Source organism: Pseudopodoces humilis, chromosome 28 (assembly GCF_049639895.1).
Source record: "Pseudopodoces humilis isolate 2021_Gansu_Grassland_sample_001 chromosome 28, ASM4963989v1, whole genome shotgun sequence".
Classification (NCBI taxonomy): Eukaryota; Metazoa; Chordata; class Aves; order Passeriformes; family Paridae; genus Pseudopodoces; species Pseudopodoces humilis.
This window is the reverse complement of record NC_142227.1, coordinates 3479741-3501194: the sequence shown is the minus strand read 5'-3', so window position 1 is coordinate 3501194 and position 21454 is coordinate 3479741. Positions and strand designations below refer to the sequence as shown.

Sequence of the window (21454 nt, the reverse complement as noted above, 5' to 3'; positions counted from 1 at the left end):
CAGCCTGGAGCAGCCACGCGTGGAGCTCCCCGAGCTGGAACCGGGGCTGGCTCCAGCCCGGCCCGGGGGTGCCGGGGCAGCTGCGGGAAGGGGGTGCAGCCCAACACAGCCCGAGCTCAATTTCGGGGCCGAGCGGGGAGGAACCTCGTCGTTCCCCGGTTTGCAGCCGCTGTTTCCGGCCCCGGGGAGCACAATCCTGGCACGGTGGGTCACATCCTGCACCCAGCCCAGGAACTGGGGCACAGCCCCACCACCCTCCTGCCCCCGCACAACCTCCCACAGCAATCCAAGCAATCCAGCAGCCTGCTTCATTAACTCTGTTTATTTCTTTCCTCTTTTTTTTTCTTTTTTTTTGGGGGTTGTTTTTGTGGGTTTTTTCAAAGTACCGTACAAAAAAAAAAAAGTCCTCTTACAGTAACAAATACTGGGTTTACATTAGTAAACATCAACAGAAAGAGCAGAGAGCACTACTGCTGGTAATGGACAGCTCGGGGGGCAGGTTATTCTTTATTGCATATACCTAGAAACTAAAACCTCACGCAGCCGCCACGTCCTCTCCGAGCACAAAGCCTCTGCTGGCACCTTGGGGGTTACACGGGGGAGCCTGGAGCCCCCCAGGAGCAGGGACACGGAGGGACAAGCCCCAAGCTGTGCCCCAGGGAGCAGGAACAGCCCTGTGGCACCCACGGGACGCGGGTGTGTGGCTCGGCTGGGGGACGTGGGGGTCACAAGCAGCAAAGCACAGCCCAGCGCCTCGAAACACGGCCGGGTTCAGAACGAGCCAAAGCAGCAAAGGACAAATCACAACGAGTTTATGCTGGGGGAGCTCTGGGCTGAGCTTCCACCCCAGGGAGAGCATGGGAAAGCTGCTGTTCAGGGTGAAGCACCGTCAGGGAAAGGCAGCCCTGGGGAAGGGCATCTTCCTCCTCGTCGTACACAGGACGTGAGCAGTGCCCTGTCAAGGACAGGCCGCCAGCGGGCAGGGAAGGCAGTGCTGGAAGGTGCAGAGGGGTGACTGTGAACCCCCCCTTGGGCTGTGGCTGGACAGCAGGAAGGGACAGCACAGGGAGAACAACAGAAATTCAGCCAAAAGGATAAAAACACAGGATAAAGAGAAGCTGGAATTTCCCTGGGCAGCAGAGCCAGGTGAGCACCAAGCGAGTGTTGACAGGTGACAGCTTCAAGCTGAGACTCTTCCAGATGCTCAGCAGGTCCTGGAGTGAGCAGGGAGCAATCCCCCCAGGCAGGACTGGCCCCAGGCTCACGTTTAGGGGTGGTGGTGGAGGAACATGGAGCCCATGGGATCAGAGGCTGAGGATCCAATCTGCCTACAGCCTGTCCTGTGAGGTGGGGATGTGCTGGAAGTGCAGGGACCAGCACAGGACCAGCAGAGTCCTCAGGCTGAAAAGGTGTGGAACACTAACAAAGCTTTGGAGTGTTGGTGCAGCCCCTGGCCACTCCACAGGCCCCAGGAGGCCTCTGGACAGAGCTGTGAGGACTGAGCCTCCCTGCCCCAGTCCCACATGCCCTCATCTCTCACATGCCCCAGTCCAAACTATTCCCTTAATCATCCCTGGCAGCTTTTCCCAAGTGATCCCCAAAGCCAACCACAGCCTCTCCTGGGCCCCCACAGCTCCCCAGACCCGCTGCCTGCACCTGAGCACCAAACACTGACAAACCAGACCCAAAAACCAGGGCCCAGGGCCTGGAGAAGACATGCAGAGCAGGGAACGGGGCTGTACAGCTGAGCATAGGAGAGCTGCCACAAGCAACAGGAATGGGATGTTTGCTCCAGCAGCCCCAGCTCCAGAAGGATCTGGGGACCAGCCCAGAGCAAGGCAAGCAGCAGAGCTGGCCAGGGAGGGAGGGACAGTGATCCCCAACACAGGTGGCACATCAAGGACAGGATGGAGGCAGTGTGAGCAGAGAGCACCCCATGGATCCAGCAGAACCAAAGCTGCAATGAGAGACAGAAGTGCCAAAGTCCACGGCATCCACCTGCCTGTCCCAAGGAGGAGCCTCCAAGAGGGAATGAGCCACTCTGGCAAATCAAGAGGACCAAGAATGCTCTCCTCAAGCCAGACAACTGAGATAACCCAGGAAAGCAAACGCCACCATGGCCTCAACTCCCAGCTCAGCTTTTAAAGCTCTTCCAGGCCCACCTGGGCTGCCCTGGGGCCCTCTGAGCTCGGACACAGCGCCCTGCCCGCAGCAGCCGCCTGTGGTGGGCAGCCCTGCCCCAGCTCCATACAGTACCCATGATTGGAAGTGCTTTGCATACGTAGTTCACCATCATGCAGATACATTTCAGCATGCCCTGGGCCCCGTGGATGTGTCCTCCTGCAGCAGAGAGCTCCTTCATTCCAGGTAGGGCTCGTAGAGTGAGTTGGACTCCAGCCCTCTCCTGCTTCAGCTGCAGGGCCCGGGGCTGTGGCAGCCTGGCAGCTGCTGCCCACGCTGGGGGTGGCACTGGGGGCTCAGCAAACACCAGCACCAGGGGAGCAGCTGGTCACAAAAAGAACCATATTTACAGAGCTACAGTCAGCTTCAATGGGTTACGTGTGCAGAGAGTCACCAAAACCGGCTGGAAACAACGAGCTGTGCATCCCACAGATCCTGCCAGGAAAAACACGGGTACCAACACGGATTTCACAGCTTTGTTGGCACAGCTAAGGAGGGAGATTCACGGCTAAGCAGATCCTCCCTGCCCAGGCAGCAACACTCCAGAGGTGATTATGACAAGAGGGAATGGTGGTGAGGTGGGGCACAGCACGGAGATCTCGGCCGGGGAGCCCCACAGAGGATGAGGTTTCTCCTTCCTAAATGTGTCTCTGCACGCAAGAGCAGCACCCCTCGTACCAGACACCATCACAGCCTGCGAGGCCACCGAGGGAAGCGAGAGTGAAGGATGCACACACTCAATGGAGCCTCCTCCTCTGCCTCCTCTGGTGTCCAGGCAGGGAACCCCTCGGTCACAGCACCGAGGAATCAGGAACCAAAGCTCTACAGTGATGCGTAGCGGGGCGACCTGCCAGCAAGAAGGGGATCTGACCTGCTTATCAGGGAAGGGGAGGGGGCTGTGCTCATCCCCAGCGATTCAATCACAACTGGATCCCACCTCCTAGAGGCTGGAGCCCACTGCAAATCTACAGCCCAGCCTTTCTGTCCCATCAGCCAACACGGGTTTCAGCTACTGACCAAGAGGGACATCAGGAACGGTCACAGACATCTCAGAGGCTCTGAAGGAGCAGGAGCACAGAGACTCAACTATACAGGGTGCAAGAGTCCAGAGCCAGAAAGCAGCGCCCTGGGGAGAAGCTGAAGGCAGCTGTTGTGTTGTGCATGGGCTGCTCATCTGGCTGGTGGCTGGGAAAGGACCGGGTGAGCCAGCGTGACATTCAGGGAGTCATTGTGCTGCACCAGGGACGTGTGCTTGTAGTGCAAGACCAGGTCCTTGAGGGAGGCGTAGAGGTTGTAGGGTTCAGCAAACCCATAGCCTGTCGCCGTCTTGTAGATCACGCAGTGCTTGGTGTCACCATCCACCCTGTCAGAGAGACACAGGAGCCTGGGTCAGCAGTGGGACAGGGGAGCACCAAAGCAGCGTAAAGATACACCTGGCCCTGGCAGGAGAAGCCAAGACAGATGGGAACTGGCACCTCCAGCAAGGGATGGGTGGAGCAATGCAGGAACACAACCTGGGCCAGCCCCGCCCCATCCCATCCCATCCCATCCCATCCCATCCCATCCCATCCCATCCCATCCCATCCCATCCCATCCCATCCCATCCCATCCCATCCCATCCCATCCCATCCCATCCCATCCCATCCCACTCCATCCCATCCCATCTCATCCCATCCCATCCCACCTGCACAGGGATACTCACACCACAGAGCAGGCGTAGCACCCCTTCTGGCTGCTCTCACGGATCAGGAAGGTGCCGTCCCGTTTCCCACACAGCATCTCCTCTGCCTGCACACGGTTGATCTTCCCCACGTACCATGTCCGCTCCTCGTGGTGGGGCAGCTCCTCCTCGTCATCCATCATGGAGTACTGGCTGCAGTCGAGCACAGGCAGGGTCAGATTCCCTAAATTTAGGTGTGTGACCCCCACATCTCCCCACAGTGCCCATCTGGCAGGGAAGACCTCCTCAGCCCCCAGGCAGGGAGCTGGGATTTGCCCATGCAGAAGCAGCTGCACAGCCTGTGCTCCCACATCCCCCAAATCCCACAGCACGCGAGCAGGACACTCACTCCTCTGTCTCATTCTTGATGCCCAGCCACTCGTTGATCTTCTTCTGCCGGGCACCCTTCTGCGTCAGCCACCTGGGGAAGGAGGGCAGAGCTGAGCAGGGCTGCAGCGAGCCCCGGGCATGGCCATCACCAGAGGGCAGCAGCCGCCGCCGCTGCCGGGGAGCGCCGAGCCCCGAGGCCGCGCTGCGGGAGCGGCTCCTGCCCACAGCGGGCTGCGAGCCGGTCCAACGAGCCGCGGAGCCCCGGGGCAGGCGGCAGGATGGCTCCCGGGCCGCGCTGCAGGGGCACTACGTACACCAAGTACTGGTCCCGCAGCTTGCGCAGCTGCATCAGGTCTGGCTTGAGGCTGTTCATGCGCTTGTCGATCTCCCGGTTCTCCGAGGCTTGTTTCTTCAGGTCCTGCTCCAGCTTCATCTTGCTGTCGTGGATCTCTGTGATGCGGGACTTGAGCTTCTCTGAGTTCATGAGGATCCTGGGAGAGAGAGAGAGGGGGGTTTAGGCTGTGGGCCAGAGTGGGGGAGGTGGAGGAGGCAGCCTGCCAGCTCCAGCCCACAGCATGCTGCTGGAGAGACAAGGAGTCCGCGTGCCTCGGCTCTGTGCTGAGCCAGGAGGATCCTTCCAGCCCCTGGGGCCCTTCTCCACCCCCATCCTCACCGTTGCACCTCCTTCTCATTGCCCTCCCTCCTGAAGCGCTCGATGTACTCCTTGCTGCACTTCTCCTGTGTCTGACACTGCTCCTCAAAGATCTTGATCGTCTCATTGAAGGCCTCGATTGCTGTCCTCTTCATCTGCAGCTCCTGGGGAGAAGGGAGGGAAAAGCTGAGGAACATTCCTGCACATTTGCATCCCCTCTTTCAACTTCCCCAAAGCAGCTCTGTCCTTGCTGCAGGCAAAATATCCCCCTCTTCAAAGCCCATCCTCTGGGGAGCCCCTGCAAGTCCGTGAGCTGACAAATGGGGCAAGAGGTGCCCCATCTCTGGTGTCCCCTGTGCACAGCAGGGTGGCTGCCAGCACTCAGGGGGTGACAGAGCAGCCCTTGGGGGTCTCAGGCAGTGCCCACGTACCTGGGATGTGCGTGTGTACTCCTCATACAGCAGGTCGTACTCCCAGCTCTTGTCCTGGTACTGCTGGTGATAAACCTTCAGCTGCTCCCCCACAGCTTCCACGCTGTCCTCCTTCACCACCTGGTCCTGCCACAGGCACAGCCTCGGTCAGGACCTGCTCCAGCTGGTCCCACAAAACCCCACAACAAAACATCCCAGCACGCAGGGAGAGGGATGGGACATTGCCAGCTACCAAAGGGGCAGGGATAGATGAACAAACGCCCCTGGTTCAGGCTGTGCATGCCAGCCACATCCCTGCAGCACAGGCCTCACCTGCTGGTACTTGGAGATGGGGTAGAGCAGCCTGGTGTCCAGCTTGGCGTTGTACTGGGCGAGTGACTCGTGCCTGTAGTGGGTGATGAGCTCCACCACCGAGCCGAAAGTCAGGGGCTCTGAGAAGCCGTACTTGCCTTCCCGATGGAAGATCTTGATCAGCTTGTTATTGCCTCCCTTCCTGTAGTGGAGGGGAGAGGAGGGGGCACTTACCACCACCCCAGCACCCTACACCAGCCAGAGACCTCAGCATCCCTACAGCTGGGAGCACAGGGACATGTCCCAAGAGCTGCATCCCTGGGGCTCTCAGGGGATCCCAGAGGATCCCAAAGCCCTACCTGAGCGTGAGCGTGTATTCCCCCTGGATCTTGCTGGAGGCATCACGCACTAAGAAGGTCCCATCTGGTGTGTCCCGGAGCTTCTCGTTCACCTCCTCCCTGCAAGGAACAGGATTGTCATGGCCTGGGAGCTGGCCCCAAAGCTCACCTGATGGAAAGGGCACCCCAGGTGTGAGCTGTCAGTCACGTCCTTACCGAGAAATGTCCCCCCAGTACCACTCGGCGTCCTGCAAGGGAGCGTTGTTGCCATTGGCCAGGCTGGCTGCGCTGGGCTTCGGCTTTGGTGGTTTGGGAGGCAGGGCTGTGAGAGGAGGAAGGATGAAACAGGGTAAGCCCAAATCCCAGCTCCCCACTGGCAATCCCTCGGAGTGCTGAGTCCCCCTCCCTCCTGTGACTGGCCCAGAGGCCACCACGTTTCCTGGAGCTGCTCCAGGCCCATCTCCAGTAGCTGAACACCTTGAGCTGGCCCCCAGGCACAGCTGGGCTATCAAAATGCCCTCAGCAACCCTATCATGGGGGCAGAGAGTCCACACCCACAAGTGCCAGCGCCTCAGGCCCCAGGGAAGGGGTATCTCAGTACCTGGAGGCAACTGTTCTGGCTCCAGCTCCTTTGTCTGCAGAAGCGTCTCCAGAAACAGCACGGAGAAGTCAGGGCTCAGCTCTGGGCTGCAGGGAGAGAAGAGGCAAGTTAAGGACAGCAGTTGTGGGGTAGAACATGGCACTGCTCCCGTGTCCCCTGGGGTCAGCTGGTTCATGCCAGCTGCCAGACCCCAGGCTGCCAGGGCAGCAAGGGCTCTGTCCTGGCTCTGTGTGCTCCCACCCCTGTGTGCTGCCAGCAGTTTAATCCCACGTGCAGCCCAGCAGGGGCTGTGGGCAGCCCTGTTGTTCCAGGCTGGACTCCTTGTCCTGGCAGGCACAGCGGCCGGAGCTGGGAACGCTGCTGGGACCGAAAGCCTCACGTACCTGGCGCCAGGCAGCCGGAGGAGAAGGGGGCCGAAGATCTCTCCCAGGGCCCGAGGGTGGAGGCTGTTGCTCTCGGCCTGCTGAGATACCTTCCCCAGATGCCGGAGCAGGAACTGCAGGGTGAGCGTGTTCTGGAGCGGGACCGCAGGCGACTCCAGGGCCAGCAGCAGCTGCTTCCGGCAATTCTCTGGCTGGGGGATCTCTGGGGAGAGAACAAGACACGAGGGAAGAGCTGGGACAGCCGGCACCACTCTCCACGCTCCGGCTGCATCACAGCACAGGAGCGCTGTCAGCAGCGGGGGCCATCTGCCAGGCCCCATAGGGACAGGGATTATTTTAATATCCCAGATGTGTCCACCCCACCCAGCTGCCCATTCCCAAGACAGCCGGGGGAGGCCCTTACCCTGCAGGATGCGAAGGATATCTCCATGCGCTGACACCGGCACCACAGGGGAGGGCAGGTCCTGCAGGTAACCTCGCAGTGCCTCGCCCAGGGAGTGCACGTCCAGGGGCTCCAGGTCACCCAGGGTCCAATCTGTCAGGACACACATTTCCCATGGGAGGGTGGACGCAGCACTGGACACCCAGCTGAACCCAACACCCATCCCAGAAACCATCACACAGCAGCCAGCTATCATGAGAGCTCACCAGCACCACGAGGGAGCTCAGGCAGCCTTCAGGCAGCCCATGTGACAGAGGATGTGCACCCCAGAAATAAACTGGCTCTGGGAACCCCAGTAGTTGCCTTGAGAGAGGGCAGAGGTCATCCTGAGTACCCACAACCTTTGCCCTGAGCCCCAACACAGGAATTCTGGGCAGGCATAGCTCAGGTGAGAGTTTTGCTCCCCGCTGCCAGCGAGAGTGCAACGCAGGCTGAGCAGCCACACACTGAACCCAACAGGGAAGACACCTCCCCAGAACACAGGATGTTGGGAAGCACATAAAGCCTGTCCCAAGAGCACAGCCCAGGCTGACAGCACGGTGTGGTTGGGGTTTGCAGGAACGTCTGCGGGAGGGGACTCGCCAGCGTGGTGCCGGATGAGGCCCCAGCCCAGCCGAGAGGCAGGCGGCTCCCGGGGCTCCCCAGCAGAGACACCGGCACCGGGGAGCCACAGCTCCAGCCACCAAGCCAGGCTGAAAGATCCTCCCCTGTTTATTAGTGGCATGACAGAGACAGAGAAGCCTCCACCAGCCCATCAGCAGAGCACCCCAAAGACAGCAGGGGACAAGCACAGGGGTTCACTTGTTTGCCTGCGAGTCTCTGAGCCAGCACCACATCCCTTTGTTGCCCCCCACGGATGGTGCCAGGAATCGCCCCCTGTCCCATCCCTTCCAGGACAGGGACATGTTGGGATGGGGACAGCCCAGCCCCAGAGGCAGCGTGCTGGGAGTCAGGAACTGCCGGGGACAGGCAAGCCTGGCCTGGATTGCATTACTGCTGGCGCTGTCACATCCACTAATCTCCTCCATCTGAGCCGATTCGCCTCCACCGCGCCAAGCTGGTTCTTACCGGTTCTCAGCGCCTGCCTCAGTTCGGAGCCAGATGTCCTGTACAACATCTCGCTGTCCAACCCTGCAGAAGGGGGGACACTGCTGTCAGCTCCAGCACAGGCACTGTTTCAGTACCAGCTGGGCAATGGCTGTGGCACGGATAACCAGACCTGGACGGTGTCCAGGCCAACCCCCTGCAGAGGCTGCTGCAGCCCCCTTGGCCCCCAGCACACCCGGTTCAGTGGCCCCATTTCTCCACCACGGCACAGAGCCAGGCTGGAAGTGCTTCCCAAACCCAGCACCCACCCAGTGTGTGTAGGTGCTCAAACCAAACACCCTCTCGGGCCTCAGCAGCTCAGCCCAGGGAGGAACATGAGAGCAGCTGTGTACTGTGTGTCCCACAGAGCTCAGCTGTCATTGTGGGGTTCTGGGGTGTATCAGCACCCCCAGAGCTTGGCATTGCCCCCTTACCTTTCTTCTCAATAGCTTCCACCAGCTTCACCAGGAGCGGCGGAGCAATCTCAGGAGGGCTGAACTGCTCCTGCAAGTCCGGGAGAGGAGACCCTGGCGGAGAGGGAGGGAGAGAGGGGCTCAGCACCAGCTCAGCCCTCAGCAGCAGAGCTGTGCCAGGGCACAACCCAGGCAACTCCCAACAGGAGCAAGGAAAACCGTGGCCCCTGATGTGAGGCTGTGGCTCAGGCAAACACGGCATGGAGCCTGCAAGGAACTTGCCCAGGAGCCAGCACTTGCTGAGCCCCAGCCCTGACCGGGTGTGCACAGGGAGATATCTACTGCTCCGTGCAGAGGCCTGGGGACAGAGCCCATCCCCCTGGGGACCCGTGCCCCCCGGGCAGGCAGCACAGGGGTTAGCAGGGCTCCTGGAGCTCAGGGCTGGGTCCCTGCCCAGCACAGGGGCTGCACAGGGCTGGCAGCGGAGCGGGGTGAGCTGTGATTAATCCAGCGATTCAGACAGAACGCCATGTCAGCAAATTCCTGCCCTTGATTGCTCGTTTAACATGGAAACCGGCCCTGTGCCTCCCCCTCCCCGTGAGCCCACAGCCTCTGTGCAAGCTGCTACAGGGCACAGACAACCCACGGCACGGGACCAGGGTCCCCCCATTCCTGGGGGATCTGCAGCCCCGTGTTGGGTGGTATTTCTCTGCCACTTCCAGAGAATCTTGAGGTTCTGGCTGCAGGCACCCCCTTCCCCTGTGCATGCCAGGGCAGGAGCACGCAGGCCTGGCTGAGGAGCTGCCAGCAGGAGGTTTGCCGAAGGATGAGCGGTGCCAGACTCCCTCCCGCTTCCAAAGGAGCACCAGCTGGAGCAGAAGGTTCCTGCAGGCTGGTCCACAGCACCTGGCAGACCCTGGGGAGCCCGCAGTGGGTGAGGACACCCAGCACACTCCACTCTGCAGAGGCAGAGCCAAGAGGCTGCTCCCCATTGCGAAACAGCTCCGTTGTCATGGATCTGACCCGAACTCGCCTGGTGTGGTCTCACCACAAGGCACAGCAAGCTGGAACTGCGCACCCAGCTCAGCCTCCTGCACCCGCGGCCTGAAGGGGAGACAGAACAGCCATGGGAAGGGAAGCACACGGGTCAGGCACCCAGCAGCTCTGCAAAGGCTGGTGCTGCTGGGGAGGGGGGACAATCCCCCACTGGAGCGAGCTCCTGGGCACGGAGGGGGCCCAGCGTGGTGCAGGTCGGTGTGGGGAAGCTGCAGGCAAGCTTCCAGGCTGGCAGCTCCCAGCCTGACCCTTGGGAAGGGCTGAAGGGAGAGTAAATACTGGCGCTGCCCACGTGGCCCGGCCGGGAATGTGCTGCTTCAGCAGGCAGCAGCTTGTCTTTTTTTGTCAGGCACAGAGCCGGAGCCAGCAGCAGCTCCTGAGCCTGCCGGGCCTCCGGGCTGGGCCGCCGTGAACAAGGCTGCTCACAGCACGGCCGGGGCAGCTGCGGAAATATTCCCGAGCCGCATTTTCCGCTCGTGTTCTCTGCGGAAGGCAAACACCAGCAGCTCGTAAATCCACTGGCAGAACGCGCTGGGTCTTGCTGCTCCCGGGACAGCTGTGGCGCTGGCCCTGCTCCACGAGTCACACTGAGGGGCTAAGGGGTCCCTGCCAGCCAGGACAGGACCTGGGAAGCAGAGAAGGGGCTTCGTGGCGCTGCCAGGAGACGCTTCTGCACCTCCTAAAGTGCACACCATGAAGAAATAAGACAGGCTTGGCTCAAATACGGTTTTTCCATTGCAAAAATGTGTCTCCCCAGCAGAATACAAAAATAAAGCATCACAGAATATCCTGAGCTGGAATGGACCCACAAGAATCTTCAAGTCCAGCTCTTAAGTGAACAGTCCATACAGGGATCAAACCTTCAGGCTGAGTGTAAAATGGCTCTGGTGTTTGAGCTGCCTCCCTGAAGGCCCTGCCTGTGCCCAGAGTAGAGGCTGGCTCTGGGGATGCCCCAACAAGGGACAGGAACAGGGCTGGCACTGGTCTCACGTGCCCTGTTACCCCACTCTCCATCCCTGGGCAGGATGCAGAGAGGCTTGGCTTTTGGTTTCCTTCTCAAATTTCTCTTTTCTTGTGTTTCAGGAGCTTTGGCATGGATCTTGTTCCACCTCCCAGAGACCCCACCAGTGCCTTTGACCACCCAGACATGCCTCCACCAAGCCCCCTTGAGAAGAGGGGAGATCCGAGGAGGGCAGAAACGAAGCCCCCGAGGGAGCACCGGGCCAAATGCAGGCGAGGCCAGCACATCCAGCACAGAGCACATCCCAGGCTCCTGAGAGCAGCAGCTTTCTTGGAAAGGCAGGTTGTGAGCGGGATGACTCAGGTCAGGCTCTCGCTGCCAACCCAAACGCACAGGGCCCGGCTGCATTCCCACCCTGCGGAGATGTTTCCTGGGGCCGCCCCTCCGGCTCCGGGAGCAGGAGCGAGGGAGGCAGCTGCAGGGAGCTGCACCAGCCCCACAACCCCGGTTTCGTAAGACCCCAGAGGTGTTTTCACACCAGATGCCAGAAGCATCTGCTGGGGTAGCCGTGGCTCCCAGGCAGAGAGGGATGGGGAGGATGCAGCACTGCCAGCTGGGAGCGTTCCCTGGCAGCCTCCAGCTCCTGCTGCTGACCCCACTCCTCCCATGTACACCAGCAAGAGGTCTTCTGCAAGGTGTGGGAAGGCAAAGTGTGGCTGTCACCCCTCAGAGAATCACAGAATGGTTTGGATTGGAAGGGACCTTAAAAGATCACCCCTTAAAAAAAAACTTTAAAAACTTTAAAAAAAAACCCTTAAAACCCCCCTGCCTTGTGCAGGGATACAGTCCACTAGATCAGGTTGCTCCATGCCCCATCCAGCTTGACCTGGAACACTTCCAGGGATCCAGGGACAGCCACAGCTGCTCTGGGAAACCTGTGCCAGGGCCTCAGCACCCTCACAGTCAGGAATTTCTTCCTAACATCTAATCTAAATCTCTCCCTCTTTTAATTTAAAACTTCCCCCTTGTCCTATCACTATCTGTCTGTATAAGAAACCTCTCTCCCTCTTTTATATGAGTTCCTTTTAAATACTGGAAGGCCACAATAAGGTTTCCCAGAGCCTTCTCTTCTCCAGGTGAACACTTCCAGCTCTCCCAGCCTGGCTCCAGAGCAGAGTGACTCCAGCCCTTGGAACATTTCTGTGGCCTTCCCTGGACTCGCTCCAACAGGTCCCACTTCTTTCTTGTCTTGTCCAGACCCAGACTCAGCACTACAGGTGGGGTTCTCACAAAGGAAGAGTAGAAGGGGGAAACCTGGGGGCTGCTGAGCGCTGGCCACAGGGTTTATGTGCCTGGGAGCCAAAAAAACAGGCTAAGGGCAGGCAGCTGCCACAGCTCCACAGGCAGGACTGAGGCACGTTGGCTCTCCCGGATCAGGTCCGTGCCAAGGCCAGGCCGGCTGGGAGGCAGCCGCAGGTGCAGGACAGCCCATGCCCAGCCCCAGGGTGGCTGCCCAGCCCCAGCGAGGGCTCTGCGACCCGCGGCGCGGGCTGGCTGCCAGGCAGACAAGCAATTAGCTCCAGTTCTCAGAAGTGCTCTTTTAGACCCTGACTTTTCTCCTCTTGCCCAGAGACAAGTAATTGTGTCCCTCAGCGGGGCTGAGCAGCTCTTGGCAGGGAGCACTGCCCCAGGCGCTGCAGAGGCGGGGAGGTGGTGGTTGGGAGAGGTCAGGACTTATCCTGAAGGGAGGGAGCCTGGCAAAACTCAGTGGAGCAGGGAGAGGGACCATGGGGATCCTGGCTGGTTGCAGAACAGAGAAGGAGAAGGATCTTGGGAGATGTAAGAGTGGGACAAGGCTTGCCCAGTGCTTTTCTCTGGGCCAGGACTGAGAGAAGCCCGCTTTTGTCTGTGATTCAACTGCACTGCTGCTGGTGGGGCAACCAGTACTGCCGAGCTGAGGGTTTCACCGCTGTCCTACGAAGCCACTCACACACTCTCATCTGTCACACAGCGAGACTGGAGGTGTCCCAGAGCACACAGCAGGGCTTACCTTGCTCCAGAGCCTCGGGCAGCCGGCAGCTGCTGGCCCCCGGTGTGGCAGGCAGGGGTCTCTGCACTCGGGGCCGGTGTGAAGGGACAGCGATTTTCACCGGCCCCACGTACTCCACATAGGTGCCAGGAAAGTCTCCCTTCTGCTTGGTGCGCTCATTGACACCCAGGATCCACCCGATCTGATTGGGGGTCTGCTCATCTCCATCCTTGAAGCCCAAGGCTTGCAGGGCCCCCTTGCTCACGACCAGGATGTCCCCGGGCAGCAGGTCAATGTCCTCCTCGCGCTCCTTGCGGTAGGGGTAGAGCGCGCGGTACTGGAAGCCGTCAGTGCTGCCCATCCTCTCTGCTGGGGGAGAAAGGCTCTGAAGGATGAGGCAGCACGTTCCAGGTGGAAGAGGAGGGCCCTCAGAGGCAGCTCTCCCCCATCAGCTCTCTGAACCGTCTCTGTGTGAACCGGCACCCCAGGAGCCTGGTCTGGGTGCCCTGGAGAGCTTAGGTGCAGCCCCTTTTCCTCAGCTTGAAACCACGATTCAACCAAATTATGGAGCAAAGGGAGAAGGAGACGAACATAATCCAGCACTGGTGAGTGGGCATGCAGCAAAGAAACCCGAGATCAGGGTCTGTTTCACCAAAAAAGCCAGTCTCTCGGAGTCTGGGGAGGAAAAGCACAGTAGGCTTCCAGCTTGGAACAGCGTGGCACACTACGTTCCCTTTCCCAGTGCCTGCAAAGAGAAGAAGAATTGTCACTGCACAGCCAAGCACCCCACACCCTCCTGACACGCCAACATTCAAACCAGGGGTTCACCTGAGAGAGGCAGGACTCGTTTCTCTCCTACCTAGCAGCGGATGCTGAGCCCTGGATCCAAGCAGGGCATGCTAATCCTGATTTACACTCCCAAAAGCAAGTGAGGAGCCAGTGGCTGTGGGCAGGAACGCTACCTCCCCTCTGCTACAGCCAGGCACCAGCCCTGCATCTCAAAGAGGTTCACCCCTGCTTCTTCAGCTTACCCTCCTCGCAGCACTTATGCAAACAAGGAGACAACAAGTGGGACAAAACAGCCTTTATGCAGGATAATTTTTGCATACAGAAAAGGGTGACCCTGCACCCACCAGCTGCAGGTCCTGAACAGGAGGAGAACAAACAGATTTAACCCTCCCTTGTTAAATCGATTAAATTTCACAGTTCACCTTTACATCTCGCCATGCAATCCCCCACAAAGGCATCTTCTGAAGGGAGCTGCCCACAAATGTAGGTTAACCACGCTTTCAGCAAAAGGCTTTCGAGATGCGCTGCCATTCCCACAGAGCAGCACTTCAAAGCTTTGCTCTGAGCAAAAAGTCAATTTTTGAACTTTTCAAAAGCAACAGCAGCAGCATCAAGTGCAGGCATAGGTCTTTTTCGCAGAGATGGAGGCAAAAAGGAGTTAAAATAATCTTTAGAAGCCTTCAAGTCTACTTAGAGTTCCTAACTGCCTTTCAGCTATTCAGAGAGAAATTGAATATGCTGCCTGCCCTGCCCAGAAATCCACCAAAAAGAATAAACCTGGGTTATAACATGTTGCTGAAGAGATGTACGAGCTGGGACATTCCCACCAGCCAGGCACGTCCTCTTTTCCCATCCCCTCCTGGCTGCACAGGCCAGTTTTCCACCTCCCTCAGGCAAATCCCAGAGTTCTGGTTCCCGCAGAAATGGCGTGCAGCCGAGGACCAGACCTACAAGGCACCAGGGCAGCCAGAACCCAGCCTTCCCAGGGACACCCTGGGCCTGCTCAAACGCTGCAGGTCCTGTTAAAGGCTTGAGCTGTTTTGGCCCAGAAACCACCAAACCCAGCTCTTGAGTCTCATCTGAAAACTATTAACAAGCAGGAAGGTGCTTCTCAGGGCTGTGAGATCCTGGGGAGAAGGAGGCAAGGAGGCAAAGGGAGCCAGGACACCCTTCCCAGAGAGGTCAGTGAACAACCAAGCATGGCACGAAGCCAGGGCTGCTCCGACTGCTGGCTGGACTCTGTGACAGGCACCAATGGTGGTGATCTGCAGGATTTCAAAATAGCTCTTCTGGGCCAGCAGCAGGTTACAGTTCATATCAGCTACAAATCCTTCTTTTCTCCTGCACGTGGTATCAGCCCTGCACGTGTCTCCACATCTGCACGTGCTGCCGCAAAGTCTGAGATCAGGGTGAGTCCCCGGAGAGGAGCCAACCCCACCTCTCAGCCAGGCTCTCCAGCCCGGCTCCAAGGCTCCTTCCCCTGACAAGGACAAAAGGCACAAAGAGGCCATGGCACAGGAAACCTGTGCAGCAGCCAGAGCCCGCACCGCCTGCCTGAGCTCGGGCAGGCGTCCCAGCCAGGCTGTCTTTGCCATGAATGAACAGGCACTGCCCGCGGGGAGGTGAGGCACTTGCGGCCAGAGGCGGGAGGGGAACAGGATTGAGCCTGATCCAGCTTGCTGGAGAGCTTCTCCAGAACTCCAGGAGCAACACCAGACTGCAGAATTCATGGAAAGGCCCTACAGAGGTTTCTGATGTTCACGGGGGAAGCAGCACATCCCAGCACGGCCGCTGTGAAAGCTCCCACCACGCTGGGATGGTGGCTGCCGGGAACTCGCAGCCGAGCCCGCATTTCCCCAGTCCAACCAGCCCCAGCCAGGAAAATATTACTTCATAATGCAGAGCATAAAGAGAGATTTATGACTAGGCTCACTGGCTGCCCCTCTGAGTGCTGCCTGACAGGGTCCCCCAGAGTGGAGTCGCCGTGCCGGGGGCACTGTCTGAATGCCAAGGGCCTGAGTGGCCGCTGCCCGCTGGCCATGGCGCTGGTAGCTCCCCCTCCTCTGGGGAGGACAGACCCCAGAGTGGCTCCTCCCGGGGAGCACAGACCCCAGAGTACACCCAGAGGCAGCAGAGCCCAGCCCCAGCAGGGTCAATGCTCCCCCAGCTCCCACCCGCAGATCCCAGCCCCGACTCCAGGCGCCTCCAACAAGCCGGTGCAGCTGAAGAGGCTGGAAGGACAAAACGCTCAGGCCCGGCAAACTTGTTCAGTAGCTTTTAAAAGCAGATCTGCGTGGAGGGGTGGGAAGAGGAGAATGACTCTGGAGCAGCGAGTGTCTCCAAAGAGCAGGTCCCACAGCTTCTTCCAACCGACTCCTTCCACAACCTTCTTCTCTGGGGTGGGAACGCAGGCACAGCTCTGTGCCACCGCGCTCTCCGTGTCCCAGCGGGTCACTGGGCACATGAAAAAATCCAGAGAACTCAGAGCCGGGCTATTCCTGGAGAAGCCTCACCTGCTTTCCCCACGCTCAGCCCAGGTGGGCACTGAGTGCTCGTGAACACGAGTGAGGAGCCCCCCAGGAGACCCAAATCCTCATGGCTAATGCCGGCACCGTCCTCTCCAGGAGCAACAGTTGTCGTCTGTCCTGCCACGGACCCAGCCAGAGGCTTCTCTGGCTGAGCTGCAGGAAAGCTCTGCACCCTCAGAGAGCAGCTGACAGAGTCTTTGGGGATTGGGAACACACATTTCCCAAAGCTCTGGAACAGCTCCTCGGAGGGAAGGCAGCGCTGAGAGGCCGGGACACGCACAAGCCTGTCGGCTGGAAGCACACCTCCGAGCTGGAGAGACACAGCACCTTGCCAAAAGATTTCTGCTGGGCCCAGCTCCAGGTTTGCTCGGCTCTCAGAGAGGAACCTCGTGTCTGTGCTGGCGAGCACTTGCTTAGTTAGGCTGCTCTGAAAATCCCATGCATCAGACAGCTAAATACCTTTGGTAAATCTATCTCAGTGCCCAGAAACAATCCCTCGATTCATTAACTGCTGTCAATACTTTCTTTGTTTAACACATCGGTTTGAAACAAAAAACACATTACGAGTCTTTTTGTCTGTGCCCAGCACATAAATAAAAGCATCTTAACATTTTAAATGTGGTTCCTGTGCTTTTTAACCCAGTTCCAAATGCAGTTCAAAGTGCAGCTTGACTTGAAGCGAGACTGAGTTACTTTCCTACCAGAGAAGGGAAAGAATGCATAAAAATATTTAAAAGAAGAATATGCTCACAACAGTGTACACAGCTCCAATCTCTCCAAGTTACATCAGATTCTCAGCAAGCAAAACAAACACCATATCGAGATTGAACTGCAAGTTACAGACAAAAAGAAGAAACTTTTCCTTTAATAAAATGAGAAAATAGAACAATGCAATGATGGATGGGAATAAAAACGGACAGGGAATTGCCTGCCATGGTGACATCTATGCTGCTGCATCACATCCTTCTGACCCACGCAGCCAGAGCAGCTCTGATGGCCTCAGCTCCTGAAGCTGGCAATGGCAAGCACACCACGGGTCATCCTGTGCCCAGCAGCACCCACAACACCCAGTGGCAGAGGCAGAGAGGGCAAGAGCTTGCCAACCCCTGATTTATAGTCAGGACAAACAGCCCAGCAAATCCCTGCACTCCCAGGCAGCTTCCAGGGCCCACTGCCTCCCCAGCAGGAACAATGACTGGAAAAATGTCTCGGGAGGCTGGAGCCATGAGCGAGGCTGTGGAAGAGGCAGCAGTGCCATGAGGAGCTGTGGGGGAAGGAGCTGGGAGAGCCTGCAGGGAGCTGGAGCGGGAGGGAAGCAGAGCTGGACACGCTCCAGCAGCTGCCCCTGGGGAAGCGGCCAGCGGAGCAGGGAGAGCTGGAGCTGGGGCTGGCCACGGTGCTGCCAAGCCAGCTGGTATTTCCTTCCAAACAGGGAAAAGCTGCAGGGGAGGAGGGGAGTTATGCCTGAGCCGTGCCCCAGCCAGGCACGGGACAGCCGAGGCCGTTTTCACCTCCTCTCTTCCCCAGAAATGCTTCCCAGGCAGCAGCAGATCCCCAGGAGCAGCAGCTCCTGCCCACAGCCACAAGCCACCCTTTGCCAGGGACACAGAGCATTTACTGCTCATGCCTGAGTTTCATTAAATATTTCGCTTTATTCACCAAAGCCCGAGGAAGTGAAGGAATATCTGAAATATTTCACTGAAAAGGTCAATGTCATGATTAGCAGCGACACAAGGAGCTGAAGAAACCAGGATGACCAACACCTTCCTCACTTTTGGGAGACCACTGGAGGTCCCAGAGACCTCCTGCTCAAAGGCTGAACAGCACGAGAGCACCTCAGGCAGTCTGCACACCTACCCCCAGATTTCTCATACTGTCCACAGGCTTCTCCTGACACTGAACTTCCTTGCTCCAGCTGAAGCTTGTTCTTTCTTAAGCACCTCACAAACTTTCTCCTCCTGCCTAAGAGAGCTTTTTATTTGAACTGAGACTTTTATTTGCTGGCACTGGGCAGAGAAGGATTCAGCACCCAACACCAGCCCTGTCAGGCTGCTCTTACACCATCCCCCATGCAGCAAGAACACACTAATTCCATTTTAGGAGCATTCACGGAGCTGGCTTTAGGGATATAGAAACCCAGGAGCTGTATTTTGGCAAAAAAATCACAGTTCTAAAAAAAACCTGAGTACATGAAAAAAAAATCCAACTGCTCTTGCTAACTTATCTGCTTAAAATCACATTCCCCAGGGTATTTGGAATTTATATGATTTATTAGCAGCTCTGCACAACTCAGCAATCACATGAAGTAACCGACAAGGTAAGAAGCACCCAAGTTAATAGACCAGCATGATTTGGATGGATATTGGTGAGAGAGCCAAGACCTTCCAACTTGAGAAATCCACCATCCCTTCCTGTCTGCTTTTCATCTTCCATTACCCAGCTACTTTAGCTCCAAGCTGCGGCTCCAGAGATTCCCAGAGGAATTAAAAGAGCCCTCGATATTATAAATACTCTTTTTCATTGTAAACACACCCCGGCACTCAGAGCTCTGACATGGCTCCAAACTGGCTCCGCAAACCACTCTGCTCCTCGCCACATTCCAGCTGAGCCGCGCTTTCCCTTCCAACCCAGCGCTTTTGTCCAAGCGAGACCCAACTGCAGGCAGAGAGGATTTTCCTGTGTGCTTAAAACCTTGTTCCAGCGAGTTGGGAACGCTGGGTTTTGGGGCAGAGATCAGCTTTAGGAGGATCGAGTCCGTGCCACAAACGGCGCAGGCAGATGGAAGCACGAGCTGCCCACGTCAAAGAGGGTCACCAAAGAAACCAAACCATGGCTTGGGACTTTCCCACATAGTGGAAGGCTAGAGAAGAGCCCAGTCCAGCCTCGGGGACACACCAGCCCTTGGCATGTCAGGGAAGGGTGGGGGAATGGCCAGGAAAGCAGTGATTTAGGCTATATTTACTCAGCTGTCTCCATTCTCTGCTCTCACAGAGAAAGTCACAGGGCCAGTTCCCCAGCGGCTCCAAGAGCTGCTTGGGAAATCAAAGCCGCGCATTAATGGGAGGAGAGGCAGCCACGGCTCCATTGAAAGGCAACGCTGGGGCCACTCCAGCTCTTCACAGCTCTCATTTTTCAGCAGTTTTGCCCGCTGGCTTTATCTCCCATCGATCACAGACCTCCAGTTTAGGAGGTACATGACCACGGGAATCTTCCTCCTCAAGGGGCTGAGAAACATCCACAGGAAGAGAAGAAATGCAATGACCAGCCTCCCGGGGAAGCAGTGGGGGGGCTCATCCCAGAGCCAGGGTTTGGGGGATGATATTAAGACACATCAAAGCCACCCTTGGGCACATCCCTGGGGCACCAGCTGCAGCCTGGGAACTGCTGGGGCCGAACTGCCCCCGGGCAGGAGGAACAGAGCTGGGACCCTGCGAGGCCGCTCTTTTCTGGCTTCACCGCCCCAGGGGTGCCCAGGACTCTCGGAACCGGGGACCGTCCCGTGCCGAGGGTGTCCCTGCACTGTCACCACTGTGGGGACAGTGGCACGGGGGAACCTCTGATGGCACTGCTGGGTTGCAGACAATCCGGAGGGATCGGGGAGCAGAGTTCAGGCACTGGGGGGCACAGGGACAGCTCGGGGGACACAGCCCCGGCACTGGGAGGACACAGGGACAGCTCGGGGGACACAGCCCCGGCACTGGGGGGCACAGAGACAGCTCCGGGGGGATCGGGGGGACACAGCCCCGACACTGGAGGGGGACAGGGACAGCTCGGGGGGCACAGCCCCGGCACTGGGGGGAACAGCGACAGCTCCGGGGGGGTCGGGGGGCAGAACCCCGGCACTGGGGGGAACAGAGACAGCTCCGGGGGGATCGGGGGGCAGAACCCCGGCACTGGGGGGAACAGAGACAGCTCGGGGGGCACAGCCCCGGTACTGGGAGGACACAGGGACAGCCCTGGGGGAATCGGGAAGAATAGCCCTGGCATCACGGCGAAGCACTGCCCTGGCAGCGGGACCCCTGCGCCAGCAGCTCCCGAAGGGTCCGAGGTTTTTCCTCGAGGCTGCCCCATGAGGAACAGAGCCTCGGCCCAGGACCCACCCCGGTGCTCCCCGCCAAGCCCCGGGGCGCCTCACGCTGATGGGGTCCTGACACCCACCCTGGGCCGGGTTCCGATCCGGGCCCGATCCCCCCGATCCCCCCGATCCCGCCGATCCCGGCCTCGCCGCACCTCTCGGCCGGCCCCATCCGCCGCCGCTCGCCTCCAGCCCGCTGCTGCCTCCGGCCCGGCGGGGCCTTGGACAGGCCCGAGCGGCGCCGGAACGCTCCGAACCCGCCCCGGAAACAGCCGACAGCAGCCGAGAGAGAACGGAACTGCCCGAATCTATCCCGGAAATAACCGACAGCAGACGACAGAGGACGGAGCTGCCCGAAGACTCCGGCACCGCCCCTTTCTTAGCCCGACAGCCATCGGGGCCCCGCCCCGAGCGCGAGCCGCTCCGGAAGGAGCCGAGGGAGCCCGAAGGGAGAGCGCGGCGGCGCCCCCTGGTGGCGAGAGAAGCATCCGGCACCGGGATTGAACCGGGATAGCACCGGGATTGAACCGGGATAGAACCGGGATTGAACCGGGATTGAACTGAGATAGAACCGGGATAGAACCGGGATTGAACCTGAATAGAACCGGGATTGAACCTGAATAGAACCAGGATTGAACCGGAATTGAACCAGGATTGAACCGGGATTGAACTGGGATTGAACCGGGATTGAACTGAGATAGAACCGGGATAGAACCGGGATTGAACCTGAATAGAACCAGGATTGAACCGGAATTGAACCAGGATTGAACCAGGATTGAACCGGGATAGAACAGGGATTGAACCGGGATTGAACCGGGAAAGGGGCACAGCACCGGGAATTGCACTGGGATTGCATGAGGCACCAGGACTGCACTGGACACCAGGATTGCACCGGGAACAGGGCACAGCACCGGGCACTGCACCGGGCACCGGGCACCGGACACTGGGCACAGCACCGGACATGGGGCACTGCACCGGGACTGCACTGGGGACAGAGCATGGGGCACAGAGTTGGGAATGGGGCACAACTGGGAGTGGGGCATGGCACCGAGCATGGGGCTCTGCCCTGGGCACAGGTCACGGTGCTGGCACCACACCAGGCGTGTGGGACCAGGCTCCGGGCACCGGCACCGCACCGAGCACCCACA

At 58.8% G+C, this 21454-nt stretch overlaps 1 protein-coding gene across 2 annotated transcripts; it reads right to left on the bottom strand.

Annotated features, from left to right (window-relative positions):
* Positions 1 to 306: 306 nt before the first annotated feature.
* On the bottom strand, positions 307 to 20581 carry PIK3R2 (phosphoinositide-3-kinase regulatory subunit 2). 2 transcript variants are annotated; one of them, XM_005531243.3, is made up of 16 exons: positions 20462 to 20581; positions 12936 to 13659; positions 8890 to 8982; positions 8438 to 8500; positions 7331 to 7462; positions 6928 to 7129; positions 6545 to 6630; positions 6160 to 6265; positions 5965 to 6063; positions 5627 to 5807; positions 5315 to 5440; positions 4905 to 5047; positions 4546 to 4722; positions 4251 to 4322; positions 3884 to 4054; positions 307 to 3544 (listed from the first exon to the last, which is right to left on the bottom strand). In XM_005531243.3, the coding sequence occupies exons 2-16, from the start codon at positions 13273 to 13275 to the stop codon at positions 3352 to 3354; spliced, it is 2184 nt and encodes a 727-aa protein (XP_005531300.2). In that variant the 5' UTR covers positions 13276 to 13659; positions 20462 to 20581; the 3' UTR covers positions 307 to 3351. The 2 variants fall into 2 exon arrangements, with proteins under 2 accessions (XP_005531300.2, XP_014115452.2); XM_014259977.2 differs by lacking the exon at positions 20462 to 20581 and adding an exon at positions 20390 to 20440.
* Positions 20582 to 21454: the final 873 nt, after the last annotated feature.

Coding starts and splice junctions, on each gene's coding strand:
- PIK3R2 (XM_005531243.3), bottom strand. CDS start 13,275: ATGGGCAGCACTGACGGCTTCCAGTACCGCGCGCTCTACCCCTACCGC. Junction 7,130..7,330: donor TATCCTTCGCATCCTGCAGG/GTAAGGGCCTCC, acceptor TTCTCTCCCCAG/AGATCCCCCAGCCAGAGAAT. Junction 6,064..6,159: donor TACTGGGGGGACATTTCTCG/GTAAGGACGTGA, acceptor TGTTCCTTGCAG/GGAGGAGGTGAACGAGAAGC.